This window comes from Rhinatrema bivittatum, chromosome 9 (genome assembly GCF_901001135.1).
Source record: "Rhinatrema bivittatum chromosome 9, aRhiBiv1.1, whole genome shotgun sequence".
NCBI classification, from domain to species: domain Eukaryota; kingdom Metazoa; phylum Chordata; class Amphibia; order Gymnophiona; family Rhinatrematidae; genus Rhinatrema; species Rhinatrema bivittatum.
In genome coordinates, this window is record NC_042623.1 from 167,157,740 (window position 1) to 167,176,727 (window position 18,988).

Below are 18,988 nucleotides of genomic sequence, written 5' to 3' on the forward strand. Positions count from 1 at the left end.
TTTGTGTCCAGATTGTACAGCCTGTTACGAGTCTCAGTATGCAGGTTGTGATGGACAGGAGTAATGGCAGTGCCCCAGCAGGTGACAAGAGAGAGGGACTGCAGGGATGAGGGGCCTAATAGGGAATGGAAGCAGTGACAGCAGGGGTTTGGTTGGTGAGGGAGGGACTCAACAGTGATGGAAGAAATGACAGCAAAGTCCCAGCAGAAGAATCAGGAAGTGATAGCTGGGAATTGGAAGGTGATGAAGGGAGTGACAGCTAAGTCCCAACAGGTGAATAGCAGTAAGCACTCAACAAGTCATCAGATAACTGGAACCCAATACATTGCTTTCTAGTCATATGGGGTCTGTGTGTTATTTACTACTAGTCTTTGCTATTGGCCAATATATTTTTCTGTGATGCTTTTTCAGAAGTGACAGCCACCCCGTGCAGCATGAGCACCCAGTGCCCAGATGGAGGGTCCTGCATGGAGTATGGAGGCACCTATCTTTGTGTCTGCCATACCGACTACAGCACTGCTGGAAACCACTGTGAGTCTGGCGGGCACAAGGCAGCCATAGAAGGTGGAAGGCGATTTTTAAATCATTCCTATAGGAGTCACTTACAAAGAGAAGTTATCCAGGGCAGAAAAGGCTAATAAGGTTAGGGATACATATAAATGGTCGATGAGAGGAGGAGGGATGGGTATAAATGGCTGGGGAGAAGAGGGGCAGTTTTTATATAATGTCTTGCCTTGGAGCAGGTCTAACTTATCCAGTTAACTTGTAAGTATGAATATTGCTATTTATCCGACTTGCCCCTAGACTCATCATTCAGCTGTATTTATAGCAGAATGATGTGTCATGGAAAGAAAAGGGGCAGGGGGGAGATAGTGGGCAGCCAGCCACATCGAGGCAGTGCAGTTTTGCCCTGTAAATTAGCCGGATAAATAATTCCTCCCAGTTGTATCCACTGCCTGCCCACTGACTATTCAGCTAAAAACTTAAGGATAATTGACTTATCTGGCTATAAGTGGCAACCACTGAATGTAGCCGAATATTCAGCGGTCGCTACTTAGCTGGATAAGTTGTAGTGTCTGAATATTGATATTAGTGTTATATTATATTATTATTATATTATATTATTATATTGATTATTATATTATATTATTATCATTATTATTGATTATTATATTATATTATCATATTGATATTATTGTAGTGTCTGAATATTGATCTTATTAGGTTTATCTGAGCAACTCGTTCTGCATGTGAGTCCTAGTAGTCTCCGAGCAGGACACAGAGAGCCATGTTTCTTTTTCTCTATTACTGCAGCCTACACCTTTTCTGCTCGGGACTCCTGAATTGCTCGAAGGCATTTCTGTTACTGCACTCATTGCCCCTGCTGACCCTACTGACCCTACTGTTTTGCTCCTGCAGCTCTGCCGTCTCCCTGTGACTCTGAGCCATGCCTGAATGGGGGCACCTGTGATGTTCAGGATGATACTTACGTCTGTGAGTGCCCCCGCAGCTTCCTGGGCAAACACTGCGAGAAAGGTACACTCGGGACACCCAGACCCAGGACAACAGAGTCAGGGACATGGGGGAGCTGGAGGACACAGCAAGAATCTGGGTCACAGTGGGGAGGAGGAACACAACAACAGTCACGGACATGAAAGGGGGGAGGACGCAGGAAACGGGAGGGGCAAGACATAGTGCAGGAGAATGGGACACAGCAACAGACACGGGGGAGAGGAAGGATGAAAACACAGTGACAGTCAGGGACATGGGGAGGGGAGAAGGAGCAGCAGGGATGTAGGGGAGTGATGGGAGAAGACATGGCAACAGAGTCAGGGATGTGAGGGGGTGAGGGGGGGGGGGCAATACAGAGCAACAAAGCCAGGAGTGAGGGCCATGGACAGAGCAATACAACCAGGGATATGCCTTACCGTAGAAGCAGTGCATTCATTCAGAATGAGATAGGAGGATTTCTCTATGGGACTGAGGACTGAAATTATAGAACAGGCAAACAGATACAGCTAGAGGATTCTGCTTTTTTCTGGAGAGCCCATCTGCTTGCAAAAAAACCCCATGGGCTTTCCACCTGCTTTTTATGCAGGCAAAAATATTCTGGGAAAACATGCTTAGATTTGAAAATCTAATCTGTCTGTGGTGTTTCTCTACCCTGCCCTCTCCCAGCCCCAGGAATGCATCCCCTCAATTCAACCAAAAGTGCATGTACTGTGGAAGTCCAGACTCATTTAGCCAGGCAGTCTTCAGATAGGCCAGTGTACTTGAACAGATTGTTATTCACCTAACACGGGCGCGCGTGATGTCACGGCGTGCGTCACGCCCGTCTATGTGCTTTCATTGGCTGGAACGCCCAAATTGACGGGCGCTCCAGCCAATGAAAGCACATAGACGGGCGTGCTTTCATTGGCTGAGCGCCCTTCAATTTGGGCGCACATGGACGGGCGCGCATGACGTCACGGCGTGCGTCACGCATGCCCGTCTATGTGCTTTCATTGACTGGAGCACCCAAATTGACGGGCGCTCAGGCCAATGAAACTACGCTTCGCTTCGCTCGCGCTGTGACTGGAGAGGGCACAGAACAGTGGGCTTTCACCTGATTTCACAATTTGATGAGGGCCGAGCCAGGAGAACCGGGACCTGCGCGGGGGGGGGAACGCTGCAAGCCGCTTTCGCCGCTAGCTGCCCCCTCCGGAGGGCGGCAGAGAAGGGAAGGGGCTGAAAAGCAACAAAAAGTAAGAAAGCAACAAAAAGTAATGTCGAGTCGCTTCGGGAGGAGGGGAGGAGGGGATTTTAGGTTTTTAAAGGTTTCCTTTTGGAGGAAAGTTTGCCGTCTACCATTACCCCTGCCTCTAACGCAGGGGTAAGGGTAGGCGGTAAGTTAGCAGGTTAAACGCGTGGAAAAACGGCAGAGTAAAATAGCGATAGTCAGGGCGCGCGTTACTGTATGGGAGGGAATAGCTAATTCGATCGTTTACATTTAATATACATGCCGCGTGCGGAAGGGGTTACCCGGTGATTTAAAGAGGCGGTAAGAATCGGTTAAAGGGGATTGTGTATCGCAGGAAGGGCTAACGCAGCCGAAAAGTGAGTAGAAAGCGGGTTAGGAGCTGGGTAACCGCGGTCCCACTTTACTGTATTGACCTGACAGTAAATGAGATCAAACTTTCAATCCAATCTGCACAGCAGATATTTATTTAGCCAACCTTAGTAGATGCACATACAATCCCTATGCAGCCAGATACCAACTGCCCTTTCCCCATGTCCTTTTCTCTCCACATCTTTCCCAAGGACGCCAAAAATCTGCCACAGTGATGGCTTCCACTGCTAGCTATTTCAGGCATTGCCATTTTCAACTTTGCTTTGTACAAAACCAATAAGTAAGCCAAAACCTAGGATCCCCTTCTTTATCTTACTACCAAGTTTTCCAATAATCCCCAGAGCTGCCAAAGTTAACGAAACTGTAGTAAAAAAAAAAAAAAAAGGTATGACCTCCCCATGCTCACTGAAGTTTGCATGGCCCCTCCATGCAGGCCACATAGGTAAATGCTTTGAAAAAAATTGCCCTCCCCATGTTCAATCAATTTAAAAGGAAGAAATGAGTAATGCCTGCAAAATCTTCCCATCATCAAAATCCTATTTCCTTATCTTGCTACACCAGTGCAGACAAGTGAGTTATCTGCCCCTTCTAGCAGGTGAGGGCAGAGGACACGCCCTTTCATTGTGACATCATCACTGGTGGTTACCATGGTGCAGCTCCAGGAAAAAGCCAGTATTCTCTGCCTCCAGCAGGTGGAAGGACGTACTGGTCTGGGGCAGTAGGATTATTACTCTCATGTTTACTAGTCTCCTTTGCCTGGTTGAGTGTGTTACAGCTTTTTCTTGCTCTTTGGAACATGCAGCTATATCTTCAGTTCAGCAAGCTCTAATTTGGATACTCCCAGCCCCAGAAGGAGTCTGGTAGAGTACAAGAGGTTGGGGGGGAGGGTTTCTGGTTAATATCTCAGAGGGGTCCTCTGGTAAAGAATTACCTTCCCCACCCTCCTTTGCCACTCTCCCTCCCCCCCCCCCCCCCACCATGGTAAAAAAAAAAAAAAAAAGGACAAAAGAATTCTGAGAGAGCAGCAGATTTATCAGTGGCAATGGCTGAGAGATCTCATGAAGAGGGGATAAGTAATTTCAGAGAAGGGTCTTGGTCTTAAAGGAGGATGTTTTATTCTTTTGTTCCTTCTCTGCAGGGAATGGCCTCAGAACTCAGATGTTGCTGTGCTGCCTGTGGGAGCCGGCACGCTAGCTGAATGGCAGGCTCCCCTTTCTCGCTTTATAAGCAGGGGAAAGATTTCTTTAGCAGGCTTAGATTTAACAAATTCCAGAGAGATTAATTTCAATGTTTCCTCTGGTTTAATAGTTCCAGTGCTTGAGCGAGAGAGTGGAATCACTTCTGAGGTGGCTGTTTCAGCGTGAATGGCACCTATTTAAATTTCTGTTTCTTTGCTGTCTGCATCTGCTCCTTCTCCTTCTGCACCTAATCTTGAGGGTCTACCATTACTCCAGTTAGTGGTTCCAGTGGATTCAACTTCAGGGTCTTCCCTTGATACGTCTGGAGACTTTGCCTGAATTTTTTCGATTTTTGCACCAGGCCTTCTGCACAATGCAGAAACCTGACGATAGGTGATGGAGGTGGTGGGGAGCTCCTATTTCTGTTGGTCTCTCTCCTCTCCCAGGTGTTTCAACTTGGGAGAGTGGCAGGAAAGCAACCAAAAATTTTAAAAGTTCATTGATTCAGGGGAATCTATTCTGACCAGGAACACAATGGGGAAACAGACCCCACTCTGAGGAGGTGAATTATCTTCTGATGGTGCAGAGGACACAGTTATTCACATTTTTAACAAGGATGAGATACTGTATCTCATTTTTCAGGTGGTCACTTCAATTAGGGTGACTGATTCTCTGGTGGAGGCTCCTGTTTGAGATTCTATTCTCCAGGGAGTTTGTAAGTCCTCTTTTCGTAAAGGCTTTTCCCGTGCCTTTAGAAATTAAAGATACGTTTCTATCAGAATGGAAATCTTCTACCAGAATGGGAATCTCCTGCTTCTGTCAGAATGGGGATCTGGACTTAAGGGTGTCAAGATCTTGAGCAACTTTATTTATCCTTTTCCACAGGATGGAATCCTAAGTCTTTTTCAGATGCCTTGAGTGGATGCCTTAACCTCGGCAGTTACTGCTGCCTGTAAAGATCCTCAAGATAGGAAAATTAAAGTTTTAACAACACATGCTTTTACTGTTACGGCTTTGATAGTGCAGACTGCTATCTGTGGGGGTTACGTAGCACAAATTAATTTGCACTGGGCAGGCTGGAGTCAGGTGCCTTTTTCTTAACCAATGCCTTTTATGACCGCCTCCTGAATTTCATCAGTCTGTGGCCTCTGCTGTGGCTGTGAGGAGGCTTTTATGGCTCTGGCACTGGTCAGCTGATTCTTCATCTAAAGTTCAGAAAACTTTCCTTCAAAGGAAAATTATTATTTAGCAATGATTTAGAAAAGCTAGTTGAGAAGCTTGGAGAAACGAAACCCCCCAAGACTCCCTAAGGATAAGGATCCTCTTTACAAGGCTAACAAAGGCCATGGTCAATTTAGAGATTCCAGGAAGTACAGATCTGGCAAGCATCAAACCTTCATGTAAGGAGTCAGTCCTTTGGAGAAGCAAGAAAGATCAAAGGGGACTCAGTTGGTTCCACTGGAACCATCTATTCTAACCAGTGAAGGTTGGTGGGTCCTGACCTTGGTAATTCCTATAGAAGGTCATCTACAGAATTTTTACCAAGAGTGAACCCACATATCTTCAGATCAGTGGGTTTTGGATGTAATAAAAATGGTTATGTCTTGGAGCTCACCATGCCAGTTTTCAATACTTTTATACTCTCCTCTTGTGAATCACCTCACCAAAAAAGTGGCAGTTCAAGCTATCATCCAGAGACTGCAACTTTTGCAAGCAGTAGTTCCTGTTCCATACAAAGATTGTGGTTCCAAAGAAAAACAGTTCCTTCAGACCCATTCTCAATTTGATTTCTGAAGGCTTGTATTTAATTAATAATTTTAATATTTAATATTTAGTATATTTCTTATTTTTCTATTTTATGCATTTATTCATGTAATGTTTTTAAAATGTTTTATTATCTTATAATTTGACATTTAATTAATTTCTTTGTTAGAGATTTTAGTTTTATTTTGTTTTACAGTTCATGACTTCTCTTGTGTTTATTTTTATCATTGTAAACCGTTGTGATGGCATGTTCCAAACAGCGGTATATAAAAGTTTACAAACAAACAAATAAATAAATAAACAACAATCTCCACATTATCCATTTCAGAATGGACATTCTCTGGGTGGTTTTACTGATGGTAAGGAAGGATGAGTTTCTACGCTCCCTAGATCTCTTGGAAGCCTACTTTCATATCCCTACAAGGGAAGCCCATCAAAATTTCTCTGTTTTTGCATTCTGAACAAAAACTACCAGTTCAGAGCATTTCTGTTCTGTTTCGCCACTCACCACAGCCCTGAGGACCTTTACCAAAGCAATGCTAGTGGTGGTGACTTTCTTGAAAAAGGAAGGAATTTGATCCATCCTTATTTAGATGATTGGTTAATAAAAGCCAAGTCTTTTCAAAAGGACCTTACAGTATTCAAAAGAGTGGCTCAGGTTTTAGAAAACAGAGTTCGATTTTAAAAAGCTGCATACGCAAAAAAGACCACACGCACCTGTAAAACAGCACATGCACGAGTAAAAGGTATTTTAGAATCTGAAACATATGTGTGTAACACAGGGACCACAAGTAAATTTGCACATAGAAAAAAGCAGACCAAGGGAGGGGCCAACATGAACATCGTAAGTTGCTATTTTAAAACCTGCCAAAGTGACACGTGTCAGTCTTTTACTTACATATTTTTACTTCTGCTCAGTATTTTTTTATTTTTTTTATTTAGCACTTTTCTATACCGACCTTCATGGTTAAAAGACCATATCAGATCGGTTTACATCGAACTGGGAAAACTGTAACAGAAAACAACTTTTATATAAACAAAAGAATCAAAGTTACATTCAACAAGGAGAGTAAACTTGGAAGCTTAAGCAGCTGGAAAGAAAGGCCTAAGAGGGCAGTAAACTAAGAACATAATACAATTGAGGAATCAGAGCTAGTGCTTATTAAGTACTTAGAGGAGGTACAAAGTTCCATTGCTCGTGAAAGAGTTAATCATCTAGTCAGGTGTATTGTATTGTATGTATTGGCATTTCATTTTCTACTTTTAATCATGAATGGCCTCAAAGCGAATTACAATAAATTTAAAGTAGGTTAGGATAGTGTTATATCAACAAACAATACTGGTTGAGCATCTATATTTTTAAAGACAGATTCTTAGATTCTTTTGTTGTTGCTGTAGAAATAGGAATATTTCTGTGGGAATGCTTGGCCAAAACGCCATGCTTTAGCTTTTTTCCTGAAGGTAAGGTAGCTGGGCTCCAAGAGTAGGAATCAGTATCAGGTATAAGTGATTGCAAACATCATGAAAATGAAAACATGATTTGGTGAGGGGTCTGGGTGACATGGGGGGAGTTCAGGTTGAAGATCCACGAAGGTCTTCACAAGGTGCAGCTAGACAGGGCAAACTGGTGGACTACTAGGTAAAACTGCTACTTTCTTTCTCATGCTCATTTTACAAAATTCAAGGAAGTACATGCGTAAAAGCCAACATTTGCTAAGAACACTACGCGAGTTAAAGCTTCTCATGTAAATGATTAAAATTAGGACCATGAATATGCGAGTAGAACTGAATTGGGCCACTTATGCAGATACATTTTGAAAGTGGCGACCTTGCTGCCACTTAGTCGGTAAGTTTGAAAAACCGCTACTTATCCAGCTAAATAAGCTACGCGGATATTGTAAACATGGTACTTATCCGGCTATGTTTAACATTACATGACACATATCTTTTAGAAGTGTGAATATGTTGTTGGGTAGAGTTGTGCGTATTTTATATCTTATGTGCACAAGTGCGCACACAATACACAGTACATGTGTGTGCATGAGTGTGTGCACACATCTACATATCTGCATAAGTGGGCACACGTGCGCTTGTTTTAAAGGTACCCTCTTAGGTTGAGTGATCAACTTTTCCAAGAGCAGACTTCAACCTATTCAGTCTCTGGAATATCTAGGAGTGTTCTTCGATAACAAAATGGATCAAGTTTTCCTGACTTGGGAAAGAATTATCCAATATAATTAGGTACAGGGAGCTCCAGGAGGTTAGGATTACCTATGGCTTCTGGAGACAGTGGCAAGCAGTTTGGATTTGGTACTAAGGGCCAGAACTCACATCTTATTCTTTACAGATTTCTCTGCTTTCTCAATGGTGCAATCAGATGTAAGTCTGAGGCTACAAAGTTCATCTTCCCCTTCTGAGATTATTAGATAGAATCTATTGTGGTGGTTTGTTCTGCTAAACTTATAGAAGAGAATGAGTCTGGAACTTCCATTATGGACAAGTCTAACAATGGATGTGAGTTTGACAGAAGGCGGACTCCACCTTCTGGAGCAAGTCACTCAGGCCCTTTGGAGTAAGGAGGTGGCCGCCTGGTCAATCAACAGGCTAGAAACCAAGGCCATCAAGTTAGCCTTACTTCACTTCCTGCCAGTTCTGAAGAGCATGCCAGTTCGTGTTCTGTCCAACAATTCCACAGCAGTGGCTTACGTAATCAAGCAGGGAGACACCTAAAGCCAAATAGACAGCCCTACTGTTTCAATGGGAAGAGCTGAATCTTCTACAACTCTCTGTGGTTCATAGTTCAGGACTAAAGAAAATGCAAGCTGATTTTCGCAGCAGAAACAGATTGGATTCTAGAGAGTAGGAACTCAGAAGGCTTTTCTGAAGATAGTGATTTGATAGTGGTTTTCTTACATGGATCTTATTGCTACTCACAAGAATATCAACACCCTCTGATTCTTCAGCTGACAAAAGGAATAAGGCTTCAAAGGAATAGATGCTCTGGTTCAACCTTGGTCAAAAGAAGTACTTTTATATGTATTTCCTCCCAGGCCTCTGACAGCAAGAACGCCGAGGACAATAGCTAGGTACTCTTCATTGGTAATTTTAGTGGCTCTGAATTGGCCAAAAAGATTATGGTACACAGATTTAGTGAAGGTTACAAGCTGATTTCCGCTATTTCTAATATCTTGACTTTTCTCCATAGAAGCCAGGACACAGATTTAGTCTTAACTACTTAGCCCTTTAAAGAGTTTATCTCCTTTTATTTGGTAGAGACCAAGGAGTCTTGATCACTCCCCATTTGGATGTGTTTTCTCCAAGGGATAAATATGTTCAATCTGTCCTTAAGCCTTTGGTATCTCCATGGCTCCTTAATCTGGTTCTCAAGACCTTAGTGAGACTACCATTTGAACCCCTTAGGAATGCTTTTCTGAAGAATTTGCTTTTCTAGTGGCCATTAGTTCGCCAGGCATATTTCTGAACTTCAGGCTTTGTCATGCAGGGATTATTTTCTATTTTTTCTTTGGACTCAGTTTTGCTTCACACAATCCCTTCCTTATCTAAAGTTGTTTCATTCGAATCAGTCAATTTCTCTTCTAGCTTCCTCATCAGAAAGGTATCAAGGTAATCAGGAGTCACTAAAATACTTAGACATCTGACTAAGTATTTCTCAGATATTTGAAAGTTAAAATAATCCATTTTAGAAGTCGGCAGGATGTTTATCCTTGGAGGACCAGATAAAGGCAAAGCAGCTTCCAAATATTCTTTGGCAAAATGGATTAAAGAAACAATTGCCTCAGTTTATATACTGAAACTTTGTCAGGCTCTAGAGGTTTTTCAAACCCATTCAACAAAAACTCAAGCTTCTTGTTGGATGGAGATTTCTGCTCTGGCTTTCCCCACTCTAGAGGAGGATATTTGCAAAACAGCAACCTGGTCTTCTGTGGATACATTCACTAAGCATTGCAGATTGGAAGATATGGCCTTTGGAGCCGCTATTCTTATATTGGCCCTAACCTCCCTCCATTAATAATTGGGCATGGGTATTTCCCACTTGTCTGCACCAGTGTAGCAGGGTGATAAGGAAGGAAAAATGTAGTCTTACCTGATAATTTTCTACTACTCCAGTCCAGAACCCTCCTGGGAAGTTGGGCCTCTATTTGAATCAGTGATCCTCAGTTACAGAATTTAAGAGTCAATCAGAAATTTCTTTTCACTTTTCTCTTTTCTCTTTGTTCTTTTTCTTTTTTTCTTCTAACTCTTGAATGTTGGAAGGATTTTCTTGGTGGATACCTTTTAGGTATTTACATTATTTCATGTATCAAGCATTTAAATCAGTTTTTAGTTTATCTTCCATAGCTTTGACATAAGAATACTGACTTTTTTTGCTGGAGCTGCACCATGGTAACCACCAGTGATGATGTCACAATTAAAAGGTGTATCCTCTGTCTCCATCTCCTGGAAGAGGCAGATAATCCACTTGTCTGGACTGGTGTAGAAGGATTCAAGGAAGGGAAATTATTAAGTAAGACTGCATTTCTCCATTATTATTATTATTATTATTATTATTATTATTATGTTACTTAAAATGATGCAGTATTGTTGGGGAGAGGAGGGAGTGTTTCCTTCAGAGTAATGAAAACAGAAGTATGTGTTGTTGTGTTTTGCGCATATTTAGCAAACTTTAAGGAATAATCTGGTTTTACTGAGCAGATCGCAGCTTCTAGTTAAACCAGGGAAAGTAAAATCAAACACATTTTTTATCTGAGAGGCTTCAGCACTCAGGCTATCTACAAACAGCTATTTGTTTTAGGAATGTTTTTAAATTGTTGTGAAACCCCCCCCCCCCCCCCCCACCTTCAGAGGCTGCAGAAGGGGTTATTTGCACCAGTGTAGCTCTGGGAACAGCCAAGGTCTTCCAGGGCTCGCCAGAGAGGGACCAGATCTGTCGCTGGGAGACCCAAGGGAAGACTTACCAAATATAACAAAGTCCAATGTCCACAATTGTTGGTCCCAAATAAAGAAAAGTATTGCAAATCCAAAAGTAAAATCAACTTCGTCACAGGAAAAATCATCAATCAAGTCATAGGATACAGTCTAAAAATTCAAACAAGATCAGCAGAATCCTCACTTCTTCAAATAGCTTTCTTTGATAAGAGAAGTGCACAAAGCCTTCGAGGTAACATGGTTCAAAACTTCTTTCCTGGAGCTTCCCCAGCAAGGACAGTACCCTTTGACTTTTGCTTTCCTTCTCCTTCTGGATGGCTGTAGAATCCTTTTCAGATTTCAAAGCTTAAGCAACACTGCTGCTTCACAAGCCGGTACACTCCCAAGACCTCTCATCACTCCTCCAAGATGCCTGGAAAAGCATCTTAAATAACCTTTTCTCAATCCAATCCCCCTTTAGAGGGCATGTACCTCCTCTTATTACTCCCTTATCTACGCCATTACAACATTCTTCTTCAGCACCAAATTCTCATATCCCCCTATAATCCCCCTCCCCCCTGCAGTTTGCATGAGCCCTGCAGTAGCAGAACTCTGTCTTTTAAATGACCTCTTAAGAAAACACACTCTTTACTGGCCCTAGAAAGCTGGAACCTTCCAGAATAGGGTGACCATACAGCTCCATGTCAAGGGGGACGAGGCAATCCAGTCCTGGTTTTATCCCATTGCAGTCATAGAAATGTAGTTTTGATTTCTCTATTGATTTTCATAAGTAGCTCCTTGTCAAGGGAAAATAAACCAAATCAGCCCCTGGTTTACCCCAATGCATGCAATGAGACATAGTTGTGCTTTTCTTAAGAAAATCATTAGAGAAATCAGAACTACATTTCGATGACTGCAATGGGGTAAAACCAGGACTGGATTGGCTTGTCGCCCTTGACATGGAGCTATACGGTCACCCTACTCCAGAAGTCTCTAGCACATTACTTGTTGATTCTAGTCAGGGTTATAGTTGTAACAATACAACCCAAATAACTATGGTTGGTAGAATAATTATAATGCGACTACTAGGATCTATCAATATTAAGGATCGCAATCACTCTTTAAAATTATTTTGAGACCAGGCTATCATATTGAAAATACCACTCTTTCTCTTCAGTAGCACTGATTTATAAGCATATAGGTCTCACTCCACAATGAGGGGCGGATTTTAAATGCCCTGCGCACGAAAATCCGGCCGGATTTACGTGCACAGGGCCCTCCCGTGCCGGCGCACCTATTTTGCATAGGCCGCCGGCACACGCAGAGCCCCAGAACGCGCGTAAGTCCTGGGGCTTTCTAAAAGGGGCGTGTCAGGGGCGTGTGATGCGGCGTTGCAGGGGCGGGGCTGGGGCGTGGCGCCGGTCCGTGGGTGTGGTCGAGGCCTCTGGACCAGCCCCTGGGTCGGGTAATGGCGCGCCAGCAGCCCGCTGGCGCGTGCAGATTTACATCTGCTTTTAACAGGCGTAAATTGTGGAACAAAGGTAAGGGGGGGTTTAGATAGGGCCGGGGGGGTGGGTTAGGTAGGGGAAGGGAGGGGAAGGTGGGGGGAGGGCGAAGGAAAGTTCCCTCCGAGGCCGCTCTGAAATCGGAGCGGCCTCGGAGGGAACAGGCAGCGCGCGCTGGGCTCGGCGCGCGCAGGTTGCACAAATGTGCACCCCCTTGCGCGAACAAAAGTATGCGATCGCGCAAATTTAGAAAATCTACCCCTACGTTTTTGTAGATTTTCTTATTTGCATATAAAAAAAAGGGGGGGGGGGTACCTTCATAGTTTCATTTATCTTATCTCAGAGATCAACAAACCGTGATTTTTAAAAGAGAAACTCTGTGGGGAGTTTCCTTTTAAAAACCCAGCTTGAAAGTCCATAGGTACAAAGTACCTGCTGGCGTGCAACCTCCTTGCATGCTTTCAAAATTATATTCATAAAGATGACATTTTGATGATAATTTTAAAAAGCCATTTACCCTGGCAATTTCTGATTTACCCAGATGCAAACACTGTCTGATAATTGCCCTTCCTTAGCTCAGGTAAAGCAGAGGTTCCCACAGTACAGGCACTTTCAACCAGGTTAAGAGGAGACGTCCTGTGGGCAGGATTTGAGCAGGATTAGGAGTAGCACATATACTTTGCATTTTTAAATATATGCGTGTTATTTCTGAGCCAAATTTTGCCCACACAAGAAGCAGGTGCACAGTTGTACTCATGGGCAATTTCTGCATAGACATTTGCACTTGCTTCAAAGCAGGTGCAAATGTACACTGGTACTAAGTTCCTGCTGTGCACCACTGGCCCAATTTTCAAAAGATACCTTGCAGGAAAGGGGGGAGGGTCCCTTTAAAAATTAACTTTCATGCCTATGAGTATAATGTCCCTTCGGGAAATCTCGGCCTTTCCCCTTAGAAGCCCACAATTTTCAAGATTCATTTCTTAACCAGCTTGGGAAAAATCAAGGCCAACATGAGCAAACATTCATTTCTAAAGGAACACCATCCGAATAACGGAGCAACCACTTGAGAGACGGCGCCTGCTTTAAGAGGAGGTCGGGGACGGGATCTGTTGGGAGGGTGAGGAAGGATTGTGAGCAAAGATAATAAAAGCTCTCCAAGGACGTGTAAATGTTTTGTACTTTTGTGTTTCTTTCTGTTCTTTTTTTTTTTTTTTCCTCAGGAAGGCCCAGCCCGTGCAGCTCTGGGCCCTGCCGAAATGGTGGCTCGTGCAAAGAGTCAAACGGGGAGTACTACTGTTCCTGTCCCTACCGCTTCACAGGAAGGCACTGTGAAATAGGTATGGAGAGATGCCAGGCCCGAAGAGAGACGTTTACAGCATGCGGATTGGGCTAAATCCCTCTGTTCTTTGGTTGATCTGCCCCCCCCTGGTTATTTTGACTGCGCTCCTCACACTGTTGTAAATTCTGTGCTCCTGCTCTGGTTGCTCCAGGTGGCAGGGAGGGGAAGTGAAAGAGTCACAATGGTCAAAGAGGTGAAGGAGTGGGAAGGGTTAGAGAAAAGCAAGTGAGATAAGGGAGGGGAGAAGGAGAGATAAGGTGTGTGAGGGATAGGAAAAGGGGGAGGGAAGGAGACTAAAGGGAAAAGGAGAGGGAAAGAGGCATGATAAAGCAGAAATAAAAGGGGAATGGGGGCTTCCAGACAGCGAGAGAGAAGAGATGGGAAGGAGCTTGAGAGTTAGAGAAGACAAATGAGAGCTGTCATTGGAGCAAAAGGAAAAAAAAAGGGTCCAGTTTGGCATTCAGCAGATGTGATTGAAAAGATAAAGGGCAAAAGGGTTAGTTTTCAGAAGATATCACAGGGAAACGAACAGAAGCATTATGAATGGGATCCACTGAGTTACAACACCCAAAGCAGCATGCATTCATTAGGAGGACGGTCGTGTTAACCAAATCTGATTGGGGGGTTTTGACTGTGTGACTAGATGGTTAGATGGGGATGGCATGGTAGATAACAGCCTACTTAGATTTCACTAAGGCCTTCAACACTAATCTGCACAGGTGACTCACAAACACACTGAGCAGCTTGGGTGCAAGTCCTGTGATAGTTAATGGACTTAGTAACTGGGTGACTGATAAGCAATAAATGGTAATGGCAAACAGATCTTTTTCAAGGAGAGGAGGGCAACTAGCCACAGAGATCTGTCCTGATGTCAGTTCTGTTCATTGTGGACCCTCCAAGGTTAGGGAAAATTTAAGCTGGGATTTAAGAAAGCTTTAGAAGTTGTCAAAAGTGTGGCAATTAAGATGAAAGGGGTAATTGTCAAAAGGGTTTATATAATCTCCACTTTTTGTGTGTAAATCAGCTTTTGAAAATTACCCAGAGTCTTGTGAAAGGAATAGTATTTGTGTAATTTGATTTTCCATCGACAAGCAGGGCTGAATTAACCATGCAATGTGGGTGACATTATCTGACAGAACCAAACAGACCCTTCTCTCCAAGCTCATAGAACTTTTTCTCTACTGAGCATGTACGGAAATTCATGTGCGAGTGCTGCCTCGTGAGCCCCCTCAGTCCTTTATTGTTTGTGCACCAGCACAGACATATACCCTACCTCTCTGTATTTTTTCTTCAGATTTCTCTAAAATTCTCAATATCTTTTTATTCAAAGTTGCCACACTGCTTCAGCAGCCCCCAAATAGCACTTTTCATTGCTACCTCAAAAAAGAAGTTTTTTTCTTCAGGATGTCTGGCAAGAAAAAGCCCATAGTAAGTAGCTTTAAAGACTGCATATGTTGTAGAAAAATGCCCATTACTGATGGACATGAGGTTTGTTACCACTGCTTCGGATCGAATCTCAACCAAGCCAGTTGTTACTGTTGTGGTTGGATGCCCCCATATTCCCAGAATTTGAGGGCTTAGAAAATGGAGGAACTGTGTAAGTCTCTCAGAAGCCACAGTCTATCCTGTTCCTGAAGTGCAGCTTCATCTGCCTCCCCAGGAATGGAGTTGAGCAGGAACACCTCTAAAGTATCTTCCACTTGGTGGAATAAGCTGAGTCTTCAGGGTCAAGTAAACATAAAAAGTTGTGAAATGCGTCAAAGAAAAGGAAACGCTACTGAGCAAAGTTGCCAGTTCAGCTGGCACTGAAAAGCACAGAGTATTGGCACATTGACACACTCAACACAACATTCTCTGGTGCATTAGTCTTCAACGTGCAGTGTACCTGCGCTATTGGCACACGGTGCATTGCTGCCATTGACACACAGTGCATCTGCACCATCGACACACAAGTCCTCGGTGCCATCAATACATAAGTCCTTGATACATTCAGCACATTCAACACATCAAGCCCCAGAGCACAAAATGCATCAAGTCTTGACACCATTGGTAATAAAAATTAAAATCGTCAGCTCAGTGTGCTGCAGCAGTCAAAAAAGCAAATAGAATGTTAGGAATTATTAGGAAGGGAATGGTTAATAGAACGGAAAATGTCATAATGCCTCTATATCGCTCCATGGTGAGACCACACCTTGAATACTGTGTACAATTCTGGTCGCCGCATCTCAAAAAAGATATAGTTGCAATGGAGAAGATACAGAGAAGGGCAACCAAAATGATAAAGGGGATGGAACAGCTTCCCTATGAGGATAGGCCGAAGAGATTAGGGCTGTTCAGCTTTGAGAAGAGACGGCTGAGGGGGGATATGATAGAGGTCTTTAAGATCATGAGAGGTCTTGAACGAGTAGATGTGACTCGGTTATTTTCACTTTCGAATAATAGAAGGACTAGAGGGCATTCCATGAAGTTAGCAAGTAGCACATTTAAGACTAATCGGAGAAAATTCTTTTTCACTCAACGCACAATAAAGCTCTGGAATTTGTTGCCAGAGGTAGTGGTTAATGCAGTTAGTGTAGCTGGGTTCAAAAAAGGTTTGGATAAGTTCTTGGAGGAGAAGTCCATTAATGGCTATTAATCAATTTTACTTAGGGAATAGCCACTGCTATTAATTGCATCAGTAGCATGGGATCTTCTTAGTGTTTGGGTAATTGCCAGGTTCTTGTGGCCTGGTTTTGGCCTCTGTTGGAAACAGGATGCTGGGCTTGATGGACCCTTGGTCTGACCCAGCATGGCAATTTCTTATGTTTCTTATGTTAGGACCATCAGAACAGGCTGCGCCATCATTGATGCATCATGCAGCAATGCTTCCAATGTAGCTGTATGCTAACATGCCCAGAATTTTGTCAAGGGAAGAAGGGGATATGCTTCACTTGCCCCACCAATTACCAGAGCACTTAATCCAACAAAGTTGCTGACACAAGGATTACATCTGGAGACCCCAGACTTCATGTGTTCTTTGGTATCTCTCACATCAATTAGCCCCAAATATAAATTCTGCAGAGCCCAGAAGATGTGCAAGATTCCATTCTGGTATCAGAAGTGGTCATTCCACCACTCACAGCAGGCCAGAGGGCACGTCAGCTCTTTGACCAAGTGGAGAGTTGGTGAAAGTTTTCATTACCTCTCTAGCTGATAAGGATAAGGAACCTTCCAACCTCTCTTTTCCAGACTATCATATTTACTACCTCGAGAAGAAGTCCCAGTATCCCCATTGCAAAAAGATACACCATCAGAACCCTCATGAGGTGGTTCTAGTCCACAGCTCTCCATTGAGGTGGAGCCCAGCCAATCAGAGGATGTACACCTCTGAGACAACTAAAGACCCCCACCTCAGTTACCTTCTTCATCATTGGGGTCCTGGATTAGTGTTCCCTCACCTCTAGCTTCTGACAAGGGTTTGATGGGAATGCTCTCCAACCCTCCTCTTGGAGCCTCTAGAACTCTCATCTTAAAGACCTCTTGGAGCCTCTAGAACTCTCATCATTCATCTCTTACTCCAGATTTCTGGACAAGTTGGAAAAAGCACATGGAGTTAATTTTCATAAGGACAAGGATCCTCGTACAAAGCCCTTTAGCCTCCTCCAAATTTTGGAAATAGCAACAGAGCCAGCAGCCATCCCAATCCATGATATCCTGAAAAAATTACAAACAAGAATATGGGAGAATCCTATTCCCTGTGTCCCAGTTACAAAGAAACTATACTTCAAATAAAGTGGGTAAAAATCCCAAGGGTTGGGATAATGCAACTACCTCATAAATTGGCTTAGTAGAATCAGGGCCTGAAAGAGCAAAGAAAATAAGAATATTTTCAAATACTCCACCAAGGAAAGATCCCAGATTACTGGACAATTTTGGTAAAAAGGTATTCCAGAGCTCCATATGTTGTGTACATAGTTCTGCTCACCAATTGTACATGGTTCAATACTTACATGATTACACATGGCGATAAAAAATGTCCTGCCCAACCTCCAGGGCCAGGGCTTGTACTCCTGCTACTTCCAGGGGAAGGCAGAATATAAATAAATAAATATGGCAACATGATAACTTAGGGGATTGAGACCCATCCTAAATTTAAGAAGTTTGAACAAGCATGTACTCCGGGAAAAATTCAAAATGAATTCATCCACACAATTCTCCCCTTCATCCAGAGGGGACAGTGGATGAGCGCACTGGATCTAAAAAATGCTTATGTTCATATACCCATTCATCCCTCCCTTCCACTGGCATTACCTGAGCTATGTGGTGGACTCTTCCCACTATCAGTACAGAATACTTCCCTTCAGTCTATCAGTGGCACCAAGGGTTTTCATAGTAGTAACAGCGCATCTGCAGTGACAGGGAATCCAAGTCTTCTCTTACTTGGATTACTGGCATGTGATGGCAACCTCTCGGGAAGGTGTGCTAATCTCCCTACAAAAGTCAATTCATCTTCTACAGTTAGGTTTTCTGGTGAATTTCAAGAAATTGACTACTAATTTCCTTCAAAAAAATCAAATTTATTGGAGCATGAATAGATTCTTTGAAAGAGAGAGCTTTTCTTTCCACAGATTGAGTGAATACTCTCAGGTCTCTTTTGTATAGACAGTTGAACACAGATCATTCAATGGGAAGTACAGGTCATTCTGGGCTACATGACAGTGGCAATTCATGTAATTTCTCTAAGCCACTTTCATATATGTCTCCTGCAGTAGGGCCTTCAGTTGCAATGGGACCAACCAACTCAGCTACTGACAACCATAAGTATAATGGAAATTTTACAAGAAATAAAGCAGGCACTAAGCTAGATTCCTTGCTCCTTCAGGAAGGAGCACCTCTCCATCTACTTCCTCATCAAGTAACATTGGCGACAGATGCCTCCACAAAGGTTTGGGGGGGGCCCATATTGGGCCCTTTCAAACTCAAGGAACATGGTCATTCATAGAAAAACAATTTCATATCAACCTCCTAGAAGTGTAAGGTTGCTCTAGCAACCTTCACTTGTCTCCTCCAAGGGGAGAGCATTTTCATTCAAACCGACAACTAAGTAGCCATGTTGTACGTGAACAAGCAGGGTGGCACAGGCTCATAGACTGCCCAAAAAGTAGTAAAGATATGGGAATAGGCATGC

At 43.3% G+C, this 18,988-nt stretch overlaps 1 protein-coding gene across 1 annotated transcript in view; it reads left to right on the top strand.

Moving 5' to 3' along the window:
* Window positions 1-18,988, top strand: part of SNED1 (sushi, nidogen and EGF like domains 1) — a 299,702-nt gene that overhangs the window by 167,173 nt on the left and 113,541 nt on the right. Inside the window, exons 10-12 of the mRNA XM_029616628.1 lie at window positions 412-531; window positions 1,420-1,536; window positions 13,703-13,819. Of these exons, the coding sequence (XP_029472488.1) occupies window positions 412-531; window positions 1,420-1,536; window positions 13,703-13,819 (354 nt within the window). The remainder of the gene's footprint in view (window positions 1-411; window positions 532-1,419; window positions 1,537-13,702; window positions 13,820-18,988) is intronic.